The 15,056-nt window shown below is 39.1% G+C and overlaps 4 protein-coding genes across 5 annotated transcripts; all 4 read right to left on the reverse strand.

Annotated features, from left to right (window-relative positions):
* Positions 1–363: 363 nt before the first annotated feature.
* On the reverse strand, positions 364–3,176 carry kbtbd7 (kelch repeat and BTB (POZ) domain containing 7). Its single transcript, XM_072444816.1, has one exon. The coding sequence runs from the start codon at positions 2,859–2,861 to the stop codon at positions 1,002–1,004; it is 1,860 nt and encodes a 619-aa protein (XP_072300917.1). The 5' UTR covers positions 2,862–3,176; the 3' UTR covers positions 364–1,001.
* Positions 3,177–3,550: 374 nt separating this feature from the next.
* Positions 3,551–4,189, reverse strand: LOC140359187 (uncharacterized). The gene is given in 4 exon segments (XM_072444052.1): positions 3,551–3,813; positions 3,929–4,074; positions 4,076–4,093; positions 4,169–4,189. Coding segments are annotated over 4 exon segments (429 nt in total). The 3' UTR covers positions 3,551–3,569.
* Positions 4,190–4,437: 248 nt separating this feature from the next.
* Positions 4,438–9,614, reverse strand: slain1a (SLAIN motif family, member 1a). 2 transcript variants are annotated; one of them, XM_072444819.1, is made up of 9 exons: positions 9,047–9,614; positions 8,264–8,400; positions 7,417–7,533; positions 6,763–6,870; positions 6,542–6,691; positions 5,978–6,295; positions 5,658–5,843; positions 5,244–5,565; positions 4,438–5,176 (listed from the first exon to the last, which is right to left on the reverse strand). In XM_072444819.1, exons 1-9 carry the CDS (start codon positions 9,487–9,489, stop codon positions 5,101–5,103), a joined length of 1,857 nt encoding a protein of 618 aa, XP_072300920.1. In that variant the 5' UTR covers positions 9,490–9,614; the 3' UTR covers positions 4,438–5,100. The 2 variants fall into 2 exon arrangements, with proteins under 2 accessions (XP_072300920.1, XP_072300918.1); XM_072444817.1 differs by lacking the exon at positions 5,658–5,843 and having other exon boundaries at positions 9,047–9,573.
* Positions 9,615–9,708: 94 nt separating this feature from the next.
* On the reverse strand, positions 9,709–14,544 carry scel (sciellin). The gene is made up of 27 exons (XM_072444820.1): positions 14,470–14,544; positions 13,734–13,760; positions 13,570–13,657; positions 13,437–13,499; positions 13,296–13,361; positions 13,191–13,217; positions 13,092–13,121; positions 12,987–13,016; positions 12,883–12,912; positions 12,744–12,800; positions 12,607–12,663; positions 12,446–12,520; positions 12,298–12,357; positions 12,153–12,206; positions 12,018–12,071; positions 11,886–11,933; positions 11,777–11,818; positions 11,635–11,691; positions 11,524–11,565; positions 11,393–11,434; positions 11,098–11,169; positions 10,950–11,003; positions 10,805–10,867; positions 10,655–10,738; positions 10,481–10,589; positions 10,294–10,396; positions 9,709–10,220 (listed from the first exon to the last, which is right to left on the reverse strand). The coding sequence occupies exons 2-27, from the start codon at positions 13,744–13,746 to the stop codon at positions 10,204–10,206; spliced, it is 1,437 nt and encodes a 478-aa protein (XP_072300921.1). The 5' UTR covers positions 13,747–13,760; positions 14,470–14,544; the 3' UTR covers positions 9,709–10,203.
* Positions 14,545–15,056: the final 512 nt, after the last annotated feature.

Here is a 15,056-nt window from a genome sequence, read left to right on the forward strand (position 1 = left end):
AGCACTATTAATAAGCCCATAATGTTCCAGACATATATTAACCCCCTCAAACATGTTCTTAATTTATTATTTTTTGTTCCCAACTTGATAAAAAGTAACTGCTGGTGAGCATGTTAAACAGAAAGAGAAAAATGTAACCAACTAATTTCCAGTCAAAATGGGAAATGGACATACATACCTCAATTACAAGTAGTTTAGTTTATTATCAGAATCATCATCAGAAGAGAGTTTACTGCCGTCGTCAGTGAAGAGAATTCACAAACTAGGAACTTGCTTTGGCATTAAGGTACAACGTTATGTTTTCCTAAATAGGAAAACATATCAAAATTATGATAAACATACTAATAATAAACACACCAGAAATTAAAAAGACAAGTGTTTTACTTCAGTTTAAAAGATACAAAGTCACACAAAACACCATCAAACACAATAATTAAAACATCCTTGAATTTGAAGTCCTGAGACAGTTTACAGTACATAGAGTCTTACAATGTGTAGAAGCTTCTGAAGCGAAGCTTATGGCGTTGCATTTTATACTAGGCACTTATATCTGCCATGCCATATTACGCTGTTGCTCTACAAAATAAAAAAGATAGAAAGGTTTTTGTCAACTTGGTTTTGAGGTAGGCTTTAAAATTAAACTGAATTAAAATATCCGAATACTATTACACGTTATCCTTTTGCTTATGTCAAGTTTAACACACATAATATAAAAGTCATTTTTTTCTACACACCTAAATACCAATCATGCAAATTTTACACAGGTTTGAAATGTCAGTGACTTTTTATTTGTTTTGATGTACCTTTCACAATGATAGAATAGTATACATATTATACTTTTCTTTCCCAATTAAATGATAAATACTGGAATTAAACCATATTTTTGTGTTAACTGGTTGATGGTGGCATTCTACCATAAATGTGAGATAATAAGTCAGCCCAAACTATAAAATGAAATAAAAATAAATTAACTTTTCCTCTTATTGGTCAAGTGAAGCCCACTACCAGTTTTCGTCTGAAAATGAGCTAGAGCTGCCTGAATCGGTGTCTGCATCTGTCAGTCCATCAAAATCCCAATCAGCGCTGGAGCCGCTGTCGTCATCCTCCTCTACCGAGAACCTGCGAGCTGAACTGAGGCTTGTTGGGTAAACACGCATTGAAACACACACAGGGCCCAAAGTGGACACATAAACTGCCATAATGCCCTTCCAGCTGTCCCGGGCTGGATCATATTCATGGATGAGAACCCTGTTTTTGTTATGCTGCAGGAGAGTTTGTGTGAGGAGGAGCAGTTTGCCGTTGTGCTGGATCACCTGGTAATTCAGAGCGCGGCTATCTATGGGAATGTCACGCAGCCTCCTCCACTCCCCTCTGGCCGGGCTGTAGGCCTTCACAACAGGAATATCACAAACGCAGATTATTTGGTCCTGAAAAACGCAAGCCTTGTGCAGCTTGTCTCTCCTCAGTGACCCACAGTGACGCCAGCGGTTCTTCTTGGGGTCGTAACAAAGCATTCGTCTTTTATTCACAACATACAAGTGATCGTTCAGTGCCACTACTTGCATTTTCCCCAGAGAGTGAGGCAGAGGAGCAACAAATGTCCACTGGTTCCTTTGAACACTGTAACATTCAACTTCCTTAATCCTGGCATCAGTGACTGGGTTCCTTCCACCTAAAAGGTACACGTGACCATTGAGGTAACCCATCCCTGAGTGGATCCTGCCAAGAGGTCTCTCTGCCAACTCCTGCCAGGAGTTTTTCACCGGATTGTACAGCCAGAAATGTTTTGACAGGTGGGAAGCGAGGTACAGGTTGCTTTCCGGGCTTGCACAGGCATTTAGGGACTCCACAGTAAAGCGTTTGTAATCTTGGCTGCTTAAGTCTTGAAGAGGAGGAGACATGAAGTAGAGATCCTCTGAATAAGGATCACAGCACATTATGTTATCATTTGGCAAACCAAAGAAAATGATCATTTCTTTAGCACTTACACCTATTCTGTGTTTTGGCAAAGGTGCAGGAAGTCCACAGTTGCTATCTGGAGAAGAGTTGAAGATAGAAGCAATGTAAGTATCCACAAAAGGTCTTGCCATAAGACCTTCAAGATAACACTTGTCTTTTTCTGTAAACAAGTCCCAGCGCACACATTTAAGAACTTGTACCGCATCTTCCTGTGGAGCATTTGCCTCTATCCATTGTAAAGCTGCAGAACATACTTTTCTTTCACAGTCAACGTCTAAGGAATCTAACAGGAGCAATTCTTTCAGTTGTTTCAAGTCCAAGCCACATAACTCCCCAGTGTTGAACAGCAAACTGAAGTTTCTGGCAATGAAAGCTTGGGCATTGTGTTTAAGTTCAGGATTGTCAAAAGTGTCCGCAAATTTTAAAATCATGACACAGTTGGATAGGTCCAGTCGCCTTGTCATAAAACTAGAGCACGCCTCTCTTATATATTCCAGTTGAAGCATGTTAGATGCAGCATATAGTCTCTGAACGTTTCTTTCTGTGATAGCTACTCTGCCTGTGTAACAATAGTCTATTATGACTGACATGGATTCTCCATCCACTCCCCGGATGACCACTCTTTGTTGCATGCTTTCATTCAAGCCTCCAGTAAACATACTTTTAAAGTAGGGACTGGCCGAAGCCAGGACGATGCGACTGCACATGAACACTTGAGGTCTGTCTCCACTGGCCGTGTCGCAGCCGTGCTCCATTAACTCCCCTTCACTCAGAACTTCAATGGTCACGTCGTCCAGCAGATGACAGTCGTACAGAAGTTTCATTTGCTTCATTACGCCCTGAGCGTGATTTGTGTCCTCCAGCACCTCCGGACCGTTGAAGCAATTCGACGCAGAAGCCATTGCCGTCTTCTTGTAAACACTTGGTTGACGTTTGGCTCAAGCGCACCGAAGTCCTTGGTGAAGCATATTCCTCAAAGGTTGTTGGCACAAACACGACGTAAACGCAATACAGTAGCAAAAAATCAGAGAACGAGTGTCATAAAGCCATCATTTTAACGGTATTTCATAGATCTTGCCATTTCGATAAGACACAAAGTCCTTGTTCTGCCAAAAGCATGAGTAGCCAGACTTGTTTGCTTGGTAAATATAGACTACCAGAAGGATTTTAACCGAGCGCAGCCAGTCAGGCTGTAAAATAACAGATGGCCAAATTCTCAGTGAACATCCGGAGAATTCTGTCAACATAAAACGTATACGCGACAAACTGTCGCTTATATTGGCAAATATCAACTACTTGTAGCATCAGAGCATATATATATTTTAGAACAAAATCCAATTTCTCTCGTATTTATCACTTAAATTCCTATAATAATTTCAAAGAGCGCCTATCAATTTTATTTTGAAAGCACCTTTTTGCGTTTAAGCTGCCCCGACCTTTGTAGGACTGGCGCTTATTGGCTGACCACTACAACTACCAGTTATAGCTATATATAATGAAATAAAACCTTCATTTGGATCATCATTCAATTATTTATTTAAATAAGGTCAATATTTGATAATAACTGATATGTATAATATAAAATATATGTGGGATTTGTATTTTTTAATTTACTTGCGGTGCGTGTATCTACAGTTGAGGTCGTTAATCCTTTTCAGTCCTTCTTGGTTATGGATGGTCTTGTGCACTGTGATAAGAAAAGGGAAAGCAGAGGGCAGCTCCACTCTGCTGCTCAGCTTCTGGTGTCCCCAGTGAATGCAACGTAACTTCTCTGCTAGATCCCTTCTACCAGCTCGCTCCAGTCCATCTTGAAGGAGTTTGGTTTTGTTGGGCTTTTCACAGGATTTCTCATACCTGGATTAAAAATCAAACACCAAAAGATGCTGAGACACATTTCCGTACTGTAGTCTATTTAGTGCATTAATTAGTATCTTAACAAATATTTATTGCATATATATTGCATACATACCAGCTCCCTAACATTGCTCTGGCTTGTATTTTTTTGTCTGTGGATTTGGTGTGAAATCTAGCAATCTCAGTTCTGTTAAACCCAAGTTCGTATGCAAGAACAGTCCACTCAAAGCAAAGCTGAGAGGATAGGTCTTGCAGTGTTTTTTAGATTGATAACAGCATCCTAAAAAACAAAACAACTTTATGAATTAAAAAGCACCAACTTTGAACCTCTGGTAGAGCTGAAAATATCACTCACCTCTTGTGTTTTGTTAGGCATTGTCTCTTCCAAATACACAAATGTAGATTGGCTAGTAACTGTCCCTACTTGCACTCTTCATAGGGTACACAAGGGCAAGATGTGTAGTGTTACTGAGGAGATTTAAAATAAACAAGTAAGCCTGTTAAACATTAGTCACTTGACATGACTCATTAAACCGCAGTCAAATGCTCTTGCAGTCTTGTAGTTATTCAAGTATATTTGGTGCAAAGACACGTTACAATATAGTCACGTTACAAATGTCTTTAATCAGTTAAGGAAAGCATTAGGATTCCATGTGCAATATTACTGCAGTACACATGTAAATGAAACAATACAATTATCTGCTGTGCAAACAACAGAACAAAAAGCCAAAATAGTACCTCACTTAAGATTTACATATCATGGAATGCCTTGTGATTATAGAAGCTACAAAAATACAAACCTGCTACAATCATACAACCTTTAGAAGGGACATGATGTAACAGAAAATGGTATGCGACAATGACGGGCATTAATTTTAGCATTTAAAAGTGGCTTAAATAATAACATGTGGTTTTATATAAAAACACAAATCCCCTTAAGGATTTTAAAAAGCTGCACATTATTTAAGTAATAATAACACACAACAAAAAGGAAATCACAAAATAAAACATACAGATTGTTAAGTAAATTATTTGTTTTGCCAGGTTACCGGCTGCGTCAGTCAATTACATGGGTAATAATCCAGAGATCCAGCCTGCTGGACCCATGATACACCTTTTATTGGACCTTCACTCAAAAATAAGTGCTTTTTGATGTTAACAGTCTTATTCTACTTGGCTCATAGTCCAAAACTGACATCATTCTTACAGTGTAAATCTCCAAATAATTCTTCAGTTCATACAGTATAACCCTGTGCACCATTAGCATGAATCTACTTAATAGTTCAATTAATAGCAGCCATCTTTCCATCTTCCATCCCTTAATGCGCTTAGGGCAGCAATGCTCTTTGGGGGAGTCAGTAAGCTGTGAGGGAATGAAGGAAAAATATTAATAAAATGCCAAGCTCATTTGATAAAGTAGTAGACCTTACCTTCGTGTGGGCTGTGAAATTTTGCTTGTACGTAAACTTGTTCCTACAAAAGATGCTGGACGAGGAAGAGAGCTTCGAGGAGGGTGGTTGGAGTGGGCCTTTAAAGACAGTACCAAGCTGCTGTTGCTGGGTTTAAGAGGCTGAGGCAATGCAGCATTGCTGGAGATAGAATTCAGACTGGTGGAGGTGGTTAGGCCTGCGGAGGTGGGGCTATGCTGGATAGTTGGACTCACATATGCAGTGGCTTTCAGAGGGTACCGAGGCATAGATGGGAAGTTGCCCACGCTTTGAACACGCTGACTAAGTTGACCTGGAGGAGGAACTGAGAGAGCAATATACTTATTATCTTGACTTTTCAAATTGGCACAAAGGCTGAAGCAAAAGTTTAAATCTATTATCAAACCAAAGTCTTACTGGAGGACTGAAGCCGTGCAAGTCCACTGGATGAGTCAAAACTCTGGCTGTTCCGGAGGGTGGGCATTGAAGGTAAAGATGAGGGACCATGTGCAGGGTTTGCAAGGGTTGACAGGCAAGGGATACTAGGAACACTAGGCATGCTTGGCACTCGGAGCAGATTGGGCATGCTTCTTCGAAGTTTGTCTATGCAAGCATAACAAAAATAAAGACTGCATATTTGAATTGTGCAAAGCATTATACTGCTTTGTATACAAATTAAAGGACAAATTCAAAGAAAGGTGTTCAGTAACATATGATAAAAGGTACTTCCTGCTTACCTGTGCTATTGTATGGCACTGTGGGTGATTCTGCAGTCAAGCTGGAGGGCCCAGAGAACTGTGAAAGTCCATTGAGTGAAAACTGAGAAGTGCTGCGTCTGCAGTCTCTTATAGACGAGAAGGTATGAGAGTGAGGAAGGCCGGCTCGCTGCATAGACCGGAAGAGTCGAGGCTGAGGAGGAGGAAGCTGATCGTAACCTTCGTCCTCTTCATCTTCTTCCTCCAGATCCATTTCACTTCTCCTCAGAGAGTGTATGGAAAAAGTGGAACTGCGGCGGCTAGTCGTGGACGAGGTAGAAGCATAATCCTGTCTGAGACCTATAGGATAACAAATTGATTTATTTATTTCAGGGACAGTGCATGAATGTTGATTATATTGTGCCTTTTTCAATAAGGAGTGTGATTTCTTGGTCAGGTTAAGATAATCAATTATTCATGGAAAAAAGGAGGATATTGATGTATATATTGAATGGATTGATATTGGGAAGGGCACATCTCATGCATATCAAACAGATCTTATTGCCAACTAATTAAATCATCAGTATATTAAGTAAGTTGACTCACTCTCCTCCTGAAGTCGTGCCATGACCTCCACGTCTGTCATGTCCTGTATCTTGTAGCTCATTGAAATAGATTCGTCTTCCAGTTCTGACACACCCACTTCACTGTCCAAGGAAGACTGAGGGCTGATTGTTGCATGTCGTCGACCCAAATCTAAAAGAGCAGAGTCACATCAGGACTGTATTTCCAATTTATTGTATGCTGGCAGCATCATGGGCTCTTACTGTGTAAAGAAGAGTTTGATAAGAAGGTGGGCGCTCTGTCACTTAGGCTGCAACTTGCTTTAAGGGTGGGAGTGGGCAGAAGAAAAGAATGACCAGATGGCAAGGGAGCTGATAGAAGAGAAAAACAAAAAACAAAGAAATATTATAAATCTAGAATATAGTGTGACATTACATTTGAAATATATTAAATTAATAAGAAATGAATAAGAAACAAGTTGCAGTTTTGTATGAAGTCTGAGATAAATGGGTGTTGAAGGTCTGCCATAACTATTTCCATTACCCCTGTGTGAATCTGGGTTAGTTTGTTTCTCAGCTGGACAGTCAGGGATCTGTACCATATCATATCAAACAGAATGATGCGATCAACTATAGCTCTGTAGAACACTGACATGACCCGTTTGTCCACCTAGAATGTGTTTTCCCCAGGTCAGTAGGCTGTCCAAGAGACTACCTAGTTCATAATAACCAGTGAGTATAGTTTATCGCACACTATCTATTTATCCCACCTGCAAGAAAGGTAATGTAACTTTCCCGTGGTCCGCCAGTGTGGCATTGCATTTCCCCCCAATTACACATATTTTACTATTTTTCTATTAATATTGAGTACTTTTCATGGAGAGTAGGTGCAATTAAAATGAATACAGTGATGTTTACCTGTGGGTTCAGATAGTGCAGAAGGTTTGGAGTAAGGCAAGACTGGGCAGCTCAGAGTAGAAAACCCCTCTATACAGCTGTATGGACGGACAGAAGAAACTCCTCTCCACCGTTTAGCTATGAGAACATCCCCATGTTAGAGCACAAACATGCACAATCACATGCTTATCGGCTTGTGACATTTTGTATCGATGTTTTACATGATTAGGTCCAAGCTCAGATTGAAGTGGATGATTAAGCAAGATTAATGTAGCTTTGCACAGTGGTTTATGAGGATAAAAAAATAATTTCCAAAGTATCTTATCATAAGCAGGGATTGCACATTTGTACATCTAACCTGCGTTTCACAAGTGGCTGATTTAGGCAATATTTCTATTTTCTATGGCTTAAAAAGGGAAACTGGTACACATTGGTTGGACAGTAGATGTTAGAAAAATGAATGGTCAGGTCATGGTGTGAACAGTGACTTTAAGGAAACTGAAAATATATTCAATCTAAGTAGGTTTCTATGGTAACTAAAGTATATCTGGTTGAAAAAAAACAAAAACCGTATTCATGGGTTTCAGCTTTCTGTTCTATGCAACATTTTGATGACTTTTTGCCTAGCCTACGCATAAAGGTGCAAATGGTAAGAGGACAGTTGTTCTTGTAATGTAAATGTGAATGAAATTAACTATGAGAAACATCAGAGATTGTAAACTAGTTTGACTAAACCTTGTAATGCTCTCACAGAAATCCTCCTGCACGTGCTTATGGTCACATGTCACAAAACACTGATGTCCAGATGTTGCTGCATATGTGACAGGCCAATACTGTTAATCCTGAGTGTAAAGACATTAACTGTTACCTTGATCCAGTCTGTGACATAATGTCATCCTGGCCAGCTGTACCTCAGGCCCCGGGTGGTCTAGGACCTGCCTGCACCACTGGAGAGGACTGAGGGCACTGTCACCGTTTAGGCTCACCTTGGGACTCACATACAACCTGCAATACATTCAGAAGTTTAATATGATGTTGACAGGTTTCTGCGCTCTCTTCTTCCTTTTATAGCAAACAGTTTTTCTTTCATGAACCTTATACCATAAACAACTTGTAAAATGTAGGCATATGTATTACATGGGTAAAACTAGGTTATAGTTGTTCCAAAGAATCAGAGCCAATTTTCTCTTCTCTACTCAGCAAAAAAGAGGGCATCCTTGGCAGAGTTAAATGGGTCATTTCAACCCACTAGTTATTCTAAATGCAAAGGAGATGGTGAATGGTGAGGCTGTGTGCTACATTTTCCACATCCCTACACAAGATACATGTACATCTAAAGTAGTCGCTTCACAAGTCAGCAGAACAGTAGCCTAGTTTATCTGCCCCGGGCTGAAAACTACACAGTACAAAGCCTGCCGTTTGATCACAGGCTGAAGAAAGTCATGGTTTCTAAAGGAATCCGGTTTTCCTGTGTACTCAAAATAGATACCTGCACAGTGCATTTTGAGAAACCAAACCCTTGGGACGTCTCCAGTGCCAGATCAATAGACAGTGAGCAAAACAAGCGATACTATTACACACGTTTAGAAGCTGATGGCTGCAGATTCATTCAAAACACCAACAGTTTGACTTAGTATTAGCAGTATATTACCATCTGTCAGGTTCACCAAAGGGCAGCACACAGTCCACGTCTAAAATCTCAATCTCATCCAACACAGTGGTCGGTTCGGATGCGGCGTTGTCATCTTCGGCCGCGGCGGGAGACGTGGAGCTCGGCTGAAAATAGGCAAACGGTTCATCCGACGAGCCCCGATGCGTCGTTGAACACGGCTCTGCCTTTGTCGCGCTCGATATGTCAACACCTTGAAACAAAGTGTCCGCCGCACACGCTGTACCGCCGCGCAGGGTCTGGAGCTGTGGCGGGCCCGCGGCGCAGTGGTTCACGGCGTTAGCTCGGATCCGCAATTGTTCGTTCTGCTTCTCCAATTTTCGCACCAATTCCTGAAGCTTCAACACCTCGAGCTCGGCGTTGGTCATTTTATTGTTACCGTTAACGTCGGCCATGATCTGGGGGCTCGCCACCTCCGCTTCCATTTGGTAAACAGCGCATTTGGGACGCAGACAAGAAGCACGGCCTGACGCACGGAGGGTCCGCTGCTGGTCGGATGGGCTCTTCAGGTTTCTTCTTTTGGGAGACTGCTGTGCGTGCACCGCCACTGATGCTGCTGCTGCTCTGCTGCTGGGATGACGGCCAAACTCTGCTCCTATTGGTCAGCAGCGTGCACTTAAACTCCCATCACACCACTGCCTCGTAAAGAATACACACGAGCACGTTTACCCTTTTATTTATACGCCCCCGATGGTAGTACAAGGAACACATCAACATGCAATCCAATAAACTAAATCATTTTCTTTGTGGGTCTCATATTTCACCCTATAATAATAGCCATGCTCTCAATAACACAGGACAATAACATGCTGCATCACCTTTTCGTTCAATTCTGCACAGACTATGTTGGCAGATAATTGACATGTAATTATTCATATTTCTATAGTAAGTGCATTACATTAGTGCAAATTACATTTATACAATCATCCCATAACAACAGTGCAAGCCTATTTTTTCATCAGACAAAACAATTGCTATATTGCACACAGCAAAAGCCCCTGGCCCAAAGTAATTATTTTAATCCATCAAAGTTAATATTGTCATTTAAAAAGATGAAACAACCAAAGTATGTGTAACATTACGAGTGTAGCCTAATACCCCTTCTTGCTTGTTTTCTTCACGTAAAACCATTATACAGGTCAACGCCTCCATTTGTCTGTGGAAACAAGACATGTATTGTTTTATCACTGAAATAAATGTTGCCAATATTGATCTATAATCTGTTTTACCTCTGGTGACCTCAAAGCATCTCTCACAGTGCACCATCTGTCTGTAGATCCACATGCTGTCCCCAGCTTTCAGGTGGCCCAAAGAGCTGTTGCACACTTCACACTGACAAAAGAACCAGGGTGTTCTCGTTAGATTTTAAATTACAATACTAACAACAACTTTATATTGGGCTACATTCGTTCTCACTTTAAAGCATGTAGCATGGCAGTTGATCTTCATGTCATCCAGGATCATCTTTGCATCTCCAATGAAGGGTTTACGGCAGGAGCTGCACAGGTCTTTCTCCAGGACTGCCCTGAAAAGTGATTTTATGATGTCTTAAACTGTGTAAAAAGCCACAACCTTTTATTAAATGAGTACCTTTCATTCGGAGCATAACTATTTTTAATGGAAGATCTAGAGTAGGAGTCACTCAAACTGTCAGAACTTTCAGTCCTGTCAGTCCTGAATAAAATAAGTGGTGTGTTAAGATGATGAATTCAAATGATGTTGATTATTTCCATCCAGCACCTGGTAGTTTTATATGTTGTAGTACTGTAGCTGCTGGGGCTGGTGATGCTGCTGTACTCGTAACTGTAATGTAAATAAAACCATTAGCATAATATTGACACACATTGACAGTGTCACTCAGGAATGATACAGGTAAAATCTTTACCTGCTGTCTGGTTTGGTGTGTAAGTAGCTCTTGGAGTCAGCACTGATATTATCACTGTGAGGAAAACACATGTGAGTAGATTATGCAAAGCTGATTGATTTATAATCATTGTTAAATAGGCTAGTTATTGTTCTTTTAAACACCCCACCTATTCCTAGAGCTGATAGTAGTGTAGGTCGAAGAGCGGCTTGAGGGATATTCATCAGTGTAAGAGCTGTAACTGTAAAAAAACAACAACAACAACAACAACATGAAGACTTTATTCCTATTTGTCCCTATTAATTATCGCCTATTCTGCAGTCATGTTTATTTTCCATGATCCACTACATAACTCTGGGTAGTAGAACTTGAACACATTCAGATCCTTTTCTAATGACTTTCAAAAAGAACCTCAACAATTTCCATACATTTAAAGGCTATAATTGAAGAGAAATGTCACATACCTGCTGGTACGGGTGGTGGATGAAAGAGTTGGGCTGTCGGCTCTAAAATAATCAGAACGTTAGACTTTAGGTTTAGATTTAGATTCAATCTGAAAATTAATTCTGACAGCAGCCTGTTGTGCAATGCTTACCCGCTGCTGGTCACTGTGTACTCTGTCTTTGTCTTACTTGAGCTATTAATGAAATGAAGAATCAAGCTTAAGCTCCAGTTTTGTTTAGTTTTGTTTAGTGCTGTAGCTTACCTGGGCGTGTCAGCTATGGCCTTTGGTATCAGAGTATCATACAGTTGATCCTCAGCTCTGCAGAAAAAAATCAAATAATGTAAACAAACATTTCAAATGATAAATGTTTATTTTTTTGAATATAAATTTAATTCAATGTTACGTTGAGGAAGTGGAGGTTCTTGTAGTTGTTCTCACTTCATTTCTGAAGGGGAAAAATGTTAACTATCTTCACTGTTGTGAACAGTTTTCACAATGTGTTTTCTACTCACGGTTCATTGCTGCTCTTGATAGTCACAGTCTTAGTGGAAAAGATTTTGCTGCAATAAAATACATTGATTAGATGTTCTAGATGTACTTGTCCACTGCAATTTTCTATCAGATATTGCCGTAGTATTGATTACCTTTCGTCCTTAATTTTTGAAGGGATGAGGGTATCATAAAGCTTGTCCTCGGCACTAAATTTAAAATTTAAACATGTTTTTATTATTATTAAGGTAATAGGTTGAATAATAAGTTGGTGGTTTTCAGGAACCTACATGTCATCTGAGCTTCTCACAGTCACAGTTTCCGTTTTGGAGACAGTTGTTTTGCTATAACACAGGAAATAAAGTAATAAGTAATAAAACGCCTTAAAATAATTATGACAGGACACACACACACACACACACTAGCTCGACCGACCTGTTTGGAGTGTTCTTGATGGAGTCAGGAAGAAGTGTGTCATAGAGATTGTCCTCAGGACTGCACACGATTAAAATATATGTTAGGGGTTTAGAAAAAACATGTCGATATAATGATTTCGATATGATTGTCGATATGAACATCACACCTATTGGAGGTTCTCCTGGTTGTCTCTGTTATAGTTGTTTTTGTTGGGGAATAGCTTGTTGGGGAATAGCTTGAGCTGGAGAAAAATATTTGATATGTCTTGCCACATGACTCATACCAAATATTTAGTTACACAGGTTAAATAACTATTATAGAACTCACGTTTTAGTTCTGTCAGAAAACACTCTGTCCTTGAATGTGTCCGTTTTTGAAGACGTCCTGTCAAAGATTTATATCAGTATGCTTATTACAGTATTATGTCAAAAACAAAGGACAAAACATGTAAAATGATTTCGTACTTTTGAGTGGTGGTCGTAACGGTAGTTTTGCCATTCTCTGTGAACGTGGTGGTTGTACTGAATACAGAAGAAATCAACATAATTATTATCAAAAAATACATTTAATTGGAATACTTCACATGAGGAGAAGACATTATACCTTGTTTTAGGCTCCTCACTTACAGAAGTCCTGAAGAGGTATAAACCTTTATTTATAATGTTTTAACAACATTTGTGGGATTATAGTGTAGAGAATAAGTTCACCTTATGGGAGATGTTATTGATGAGTAAGTACTGTAAAAGGAAGACATATTTCATATAAATAGGCACATTTGGTTGGTGTTTTCGAATATATTTTTGATGACATACTTCTTGGTGTAAGTCCTAGTAGGGCTGGTACTGTGAAAGAAAACAAATGTCAACATAAACTGGATCAGATATGGGCGTAATCATAATTATTCAACTAACCTGGTATTCAGATCATCCTGACCAAATCTGATAAAAGGCACAATAGAATAAATTATAAATAAATACTGTCAAACATATTATAATTAACATTGGAATTTATCATACTTCTTCGCCAGGGCTTCAACTGAGCTGACTGAAGTTCTTGTGCTTGTTGACTGCACTTTCTCCGTACTGTCAGAAAAAAAACAATAGTATAGACAAAAGGGCCTCTACATAGTCTATAAATATATGATATGGTTATTTTACCTGTCAGCAGTTTCAGTTGGTTTGTATCGCCCTAAAACTTGCCTTCCAAAGTTTGGATCCCGGCTGTGGACATCATGATTTAAATTTTTTTGCTCAAATTTTGAAAAAGACATTGGAATGAAGTGACTCTTACTCAACAGCTTCATCTTCTTCCTCATCTTTTTTGATCCAGCTGTTGTCTTTCAAGAGGGTTGACCTGCTGCTGGTGCTGCTGTAAGTAGCTGTAAGTACATGAGAGTCATGTTCTGAGTTTCGTCACTATATTCACCAGTATAATAATTCAACTGCTTGACTTACTATATGTGCTCATTTTTGAAACTTCACCTATGGAAACAGAAATTGAATTCAATGATTCATACAAACCACTAGATGGTACTGTACATCAACAATACAAGCTTGCTTTTGGGACAACAACAAAATGAATGAATTTTTCTACAGCTGAGATGACAACCACAAATTGCCAACCCAACCCATCGTTTATTAAAGGCAAACTGGTTTATCTCGCTCTATGCCCACTATGAGGACACACCTTCCTCTTATGACACACCTTTTTCAAACACGCCCTGTGCAGCAGAACTGAGAAACATGTCATATCCATCTATGATAAAGACTGCTCTTTGAACCACATTTACTCTTACTCAATACCAAAAGAACTATAAACAACTAAACTTCTGATTTATTTGTTAATTCAGGACAATATTATTGTCTTTAAAAAAGCACACATAAAACCTATGAAAGTTATACTTTATATGGAATGTTATTATCAAATTATGAATGGATTAAAAATACTCAAGGAGAAAGAAAATACATCAGAAAATGTAAAAATCACCTTAAACTTCTTTGTAGTTTAACTAAAATAAAATATGGTACTTAAAATATGTAAATCTTTTCTTAAACGTACATATAAACAGTAAAAGGGAATCTGTGAAAGTACAGTAATCATGCTGTCTTTTGTTGTTGTTTTTTTTTTATACAATTACAACACTGTATATTATGTTAATTCATAAAATCATTAAAATCTAGGTCCACATACCTTTACTGAGAGCCCTGGGCACGGTGCAGATTTTACTGGAGGCAGCTTCTGTCACCTGTGTAATCTGCAGTCTACAATCTCAGCTTTTGCGTTTTGCCTGTTTTAACCTTAAGGGAGGTGATCCCGCGGCCAAGGGTGTGGCCTCAGACAACAATAAAAGAATTCAGTCTTTCAACATGCCTCTTGAGATGTCATCAATTGTGCACAAATGGTCTTGCTGTACCAAACTTTAAAATGATTGAATAAAATGTTTTACAATAGTCAGGGAGGTGTCCTAGTTTCGCTGCTTTATTTTTTTGAAAGTGAATAATAGACTCAACTTACTAAGGACCACTTTCTGGGAACATTACACGAGATGATAAATCACTGGATTTCTCTAAAACCTAAATTAAAAACAATCTGAATATAGCTATAAAGCCCATTTTAACAGCATGACATTGTGTCAAAAGCAGATATTGTGTATAATGAAGATAATTATTTAATATGAGTTAACCCATTTTTTTAATTCATGCCTTATTTTTAGTTTTATATTATTTATTTTATATTATTATTTCTGTTGTTTCATGTTGGACCTTATCACAGAAGAA

This window comes from Eucyclogobius newberryi, unplaced genomic scaffold (assembly GCF_026437365.1).
Source record: "Eucyclogobius newberryi isolate DKJ021-1_F unplaced genomic scaffold, fEucNew1.0.hap1 SCAF_14, whole genome shotgun sequence".
NCBI lineage: Eukaryota > Metazoa > Chordata > Actinopteri > Gobiiformes > Gobiidae > Eucyclogobius > Eucyclogobius newberryi.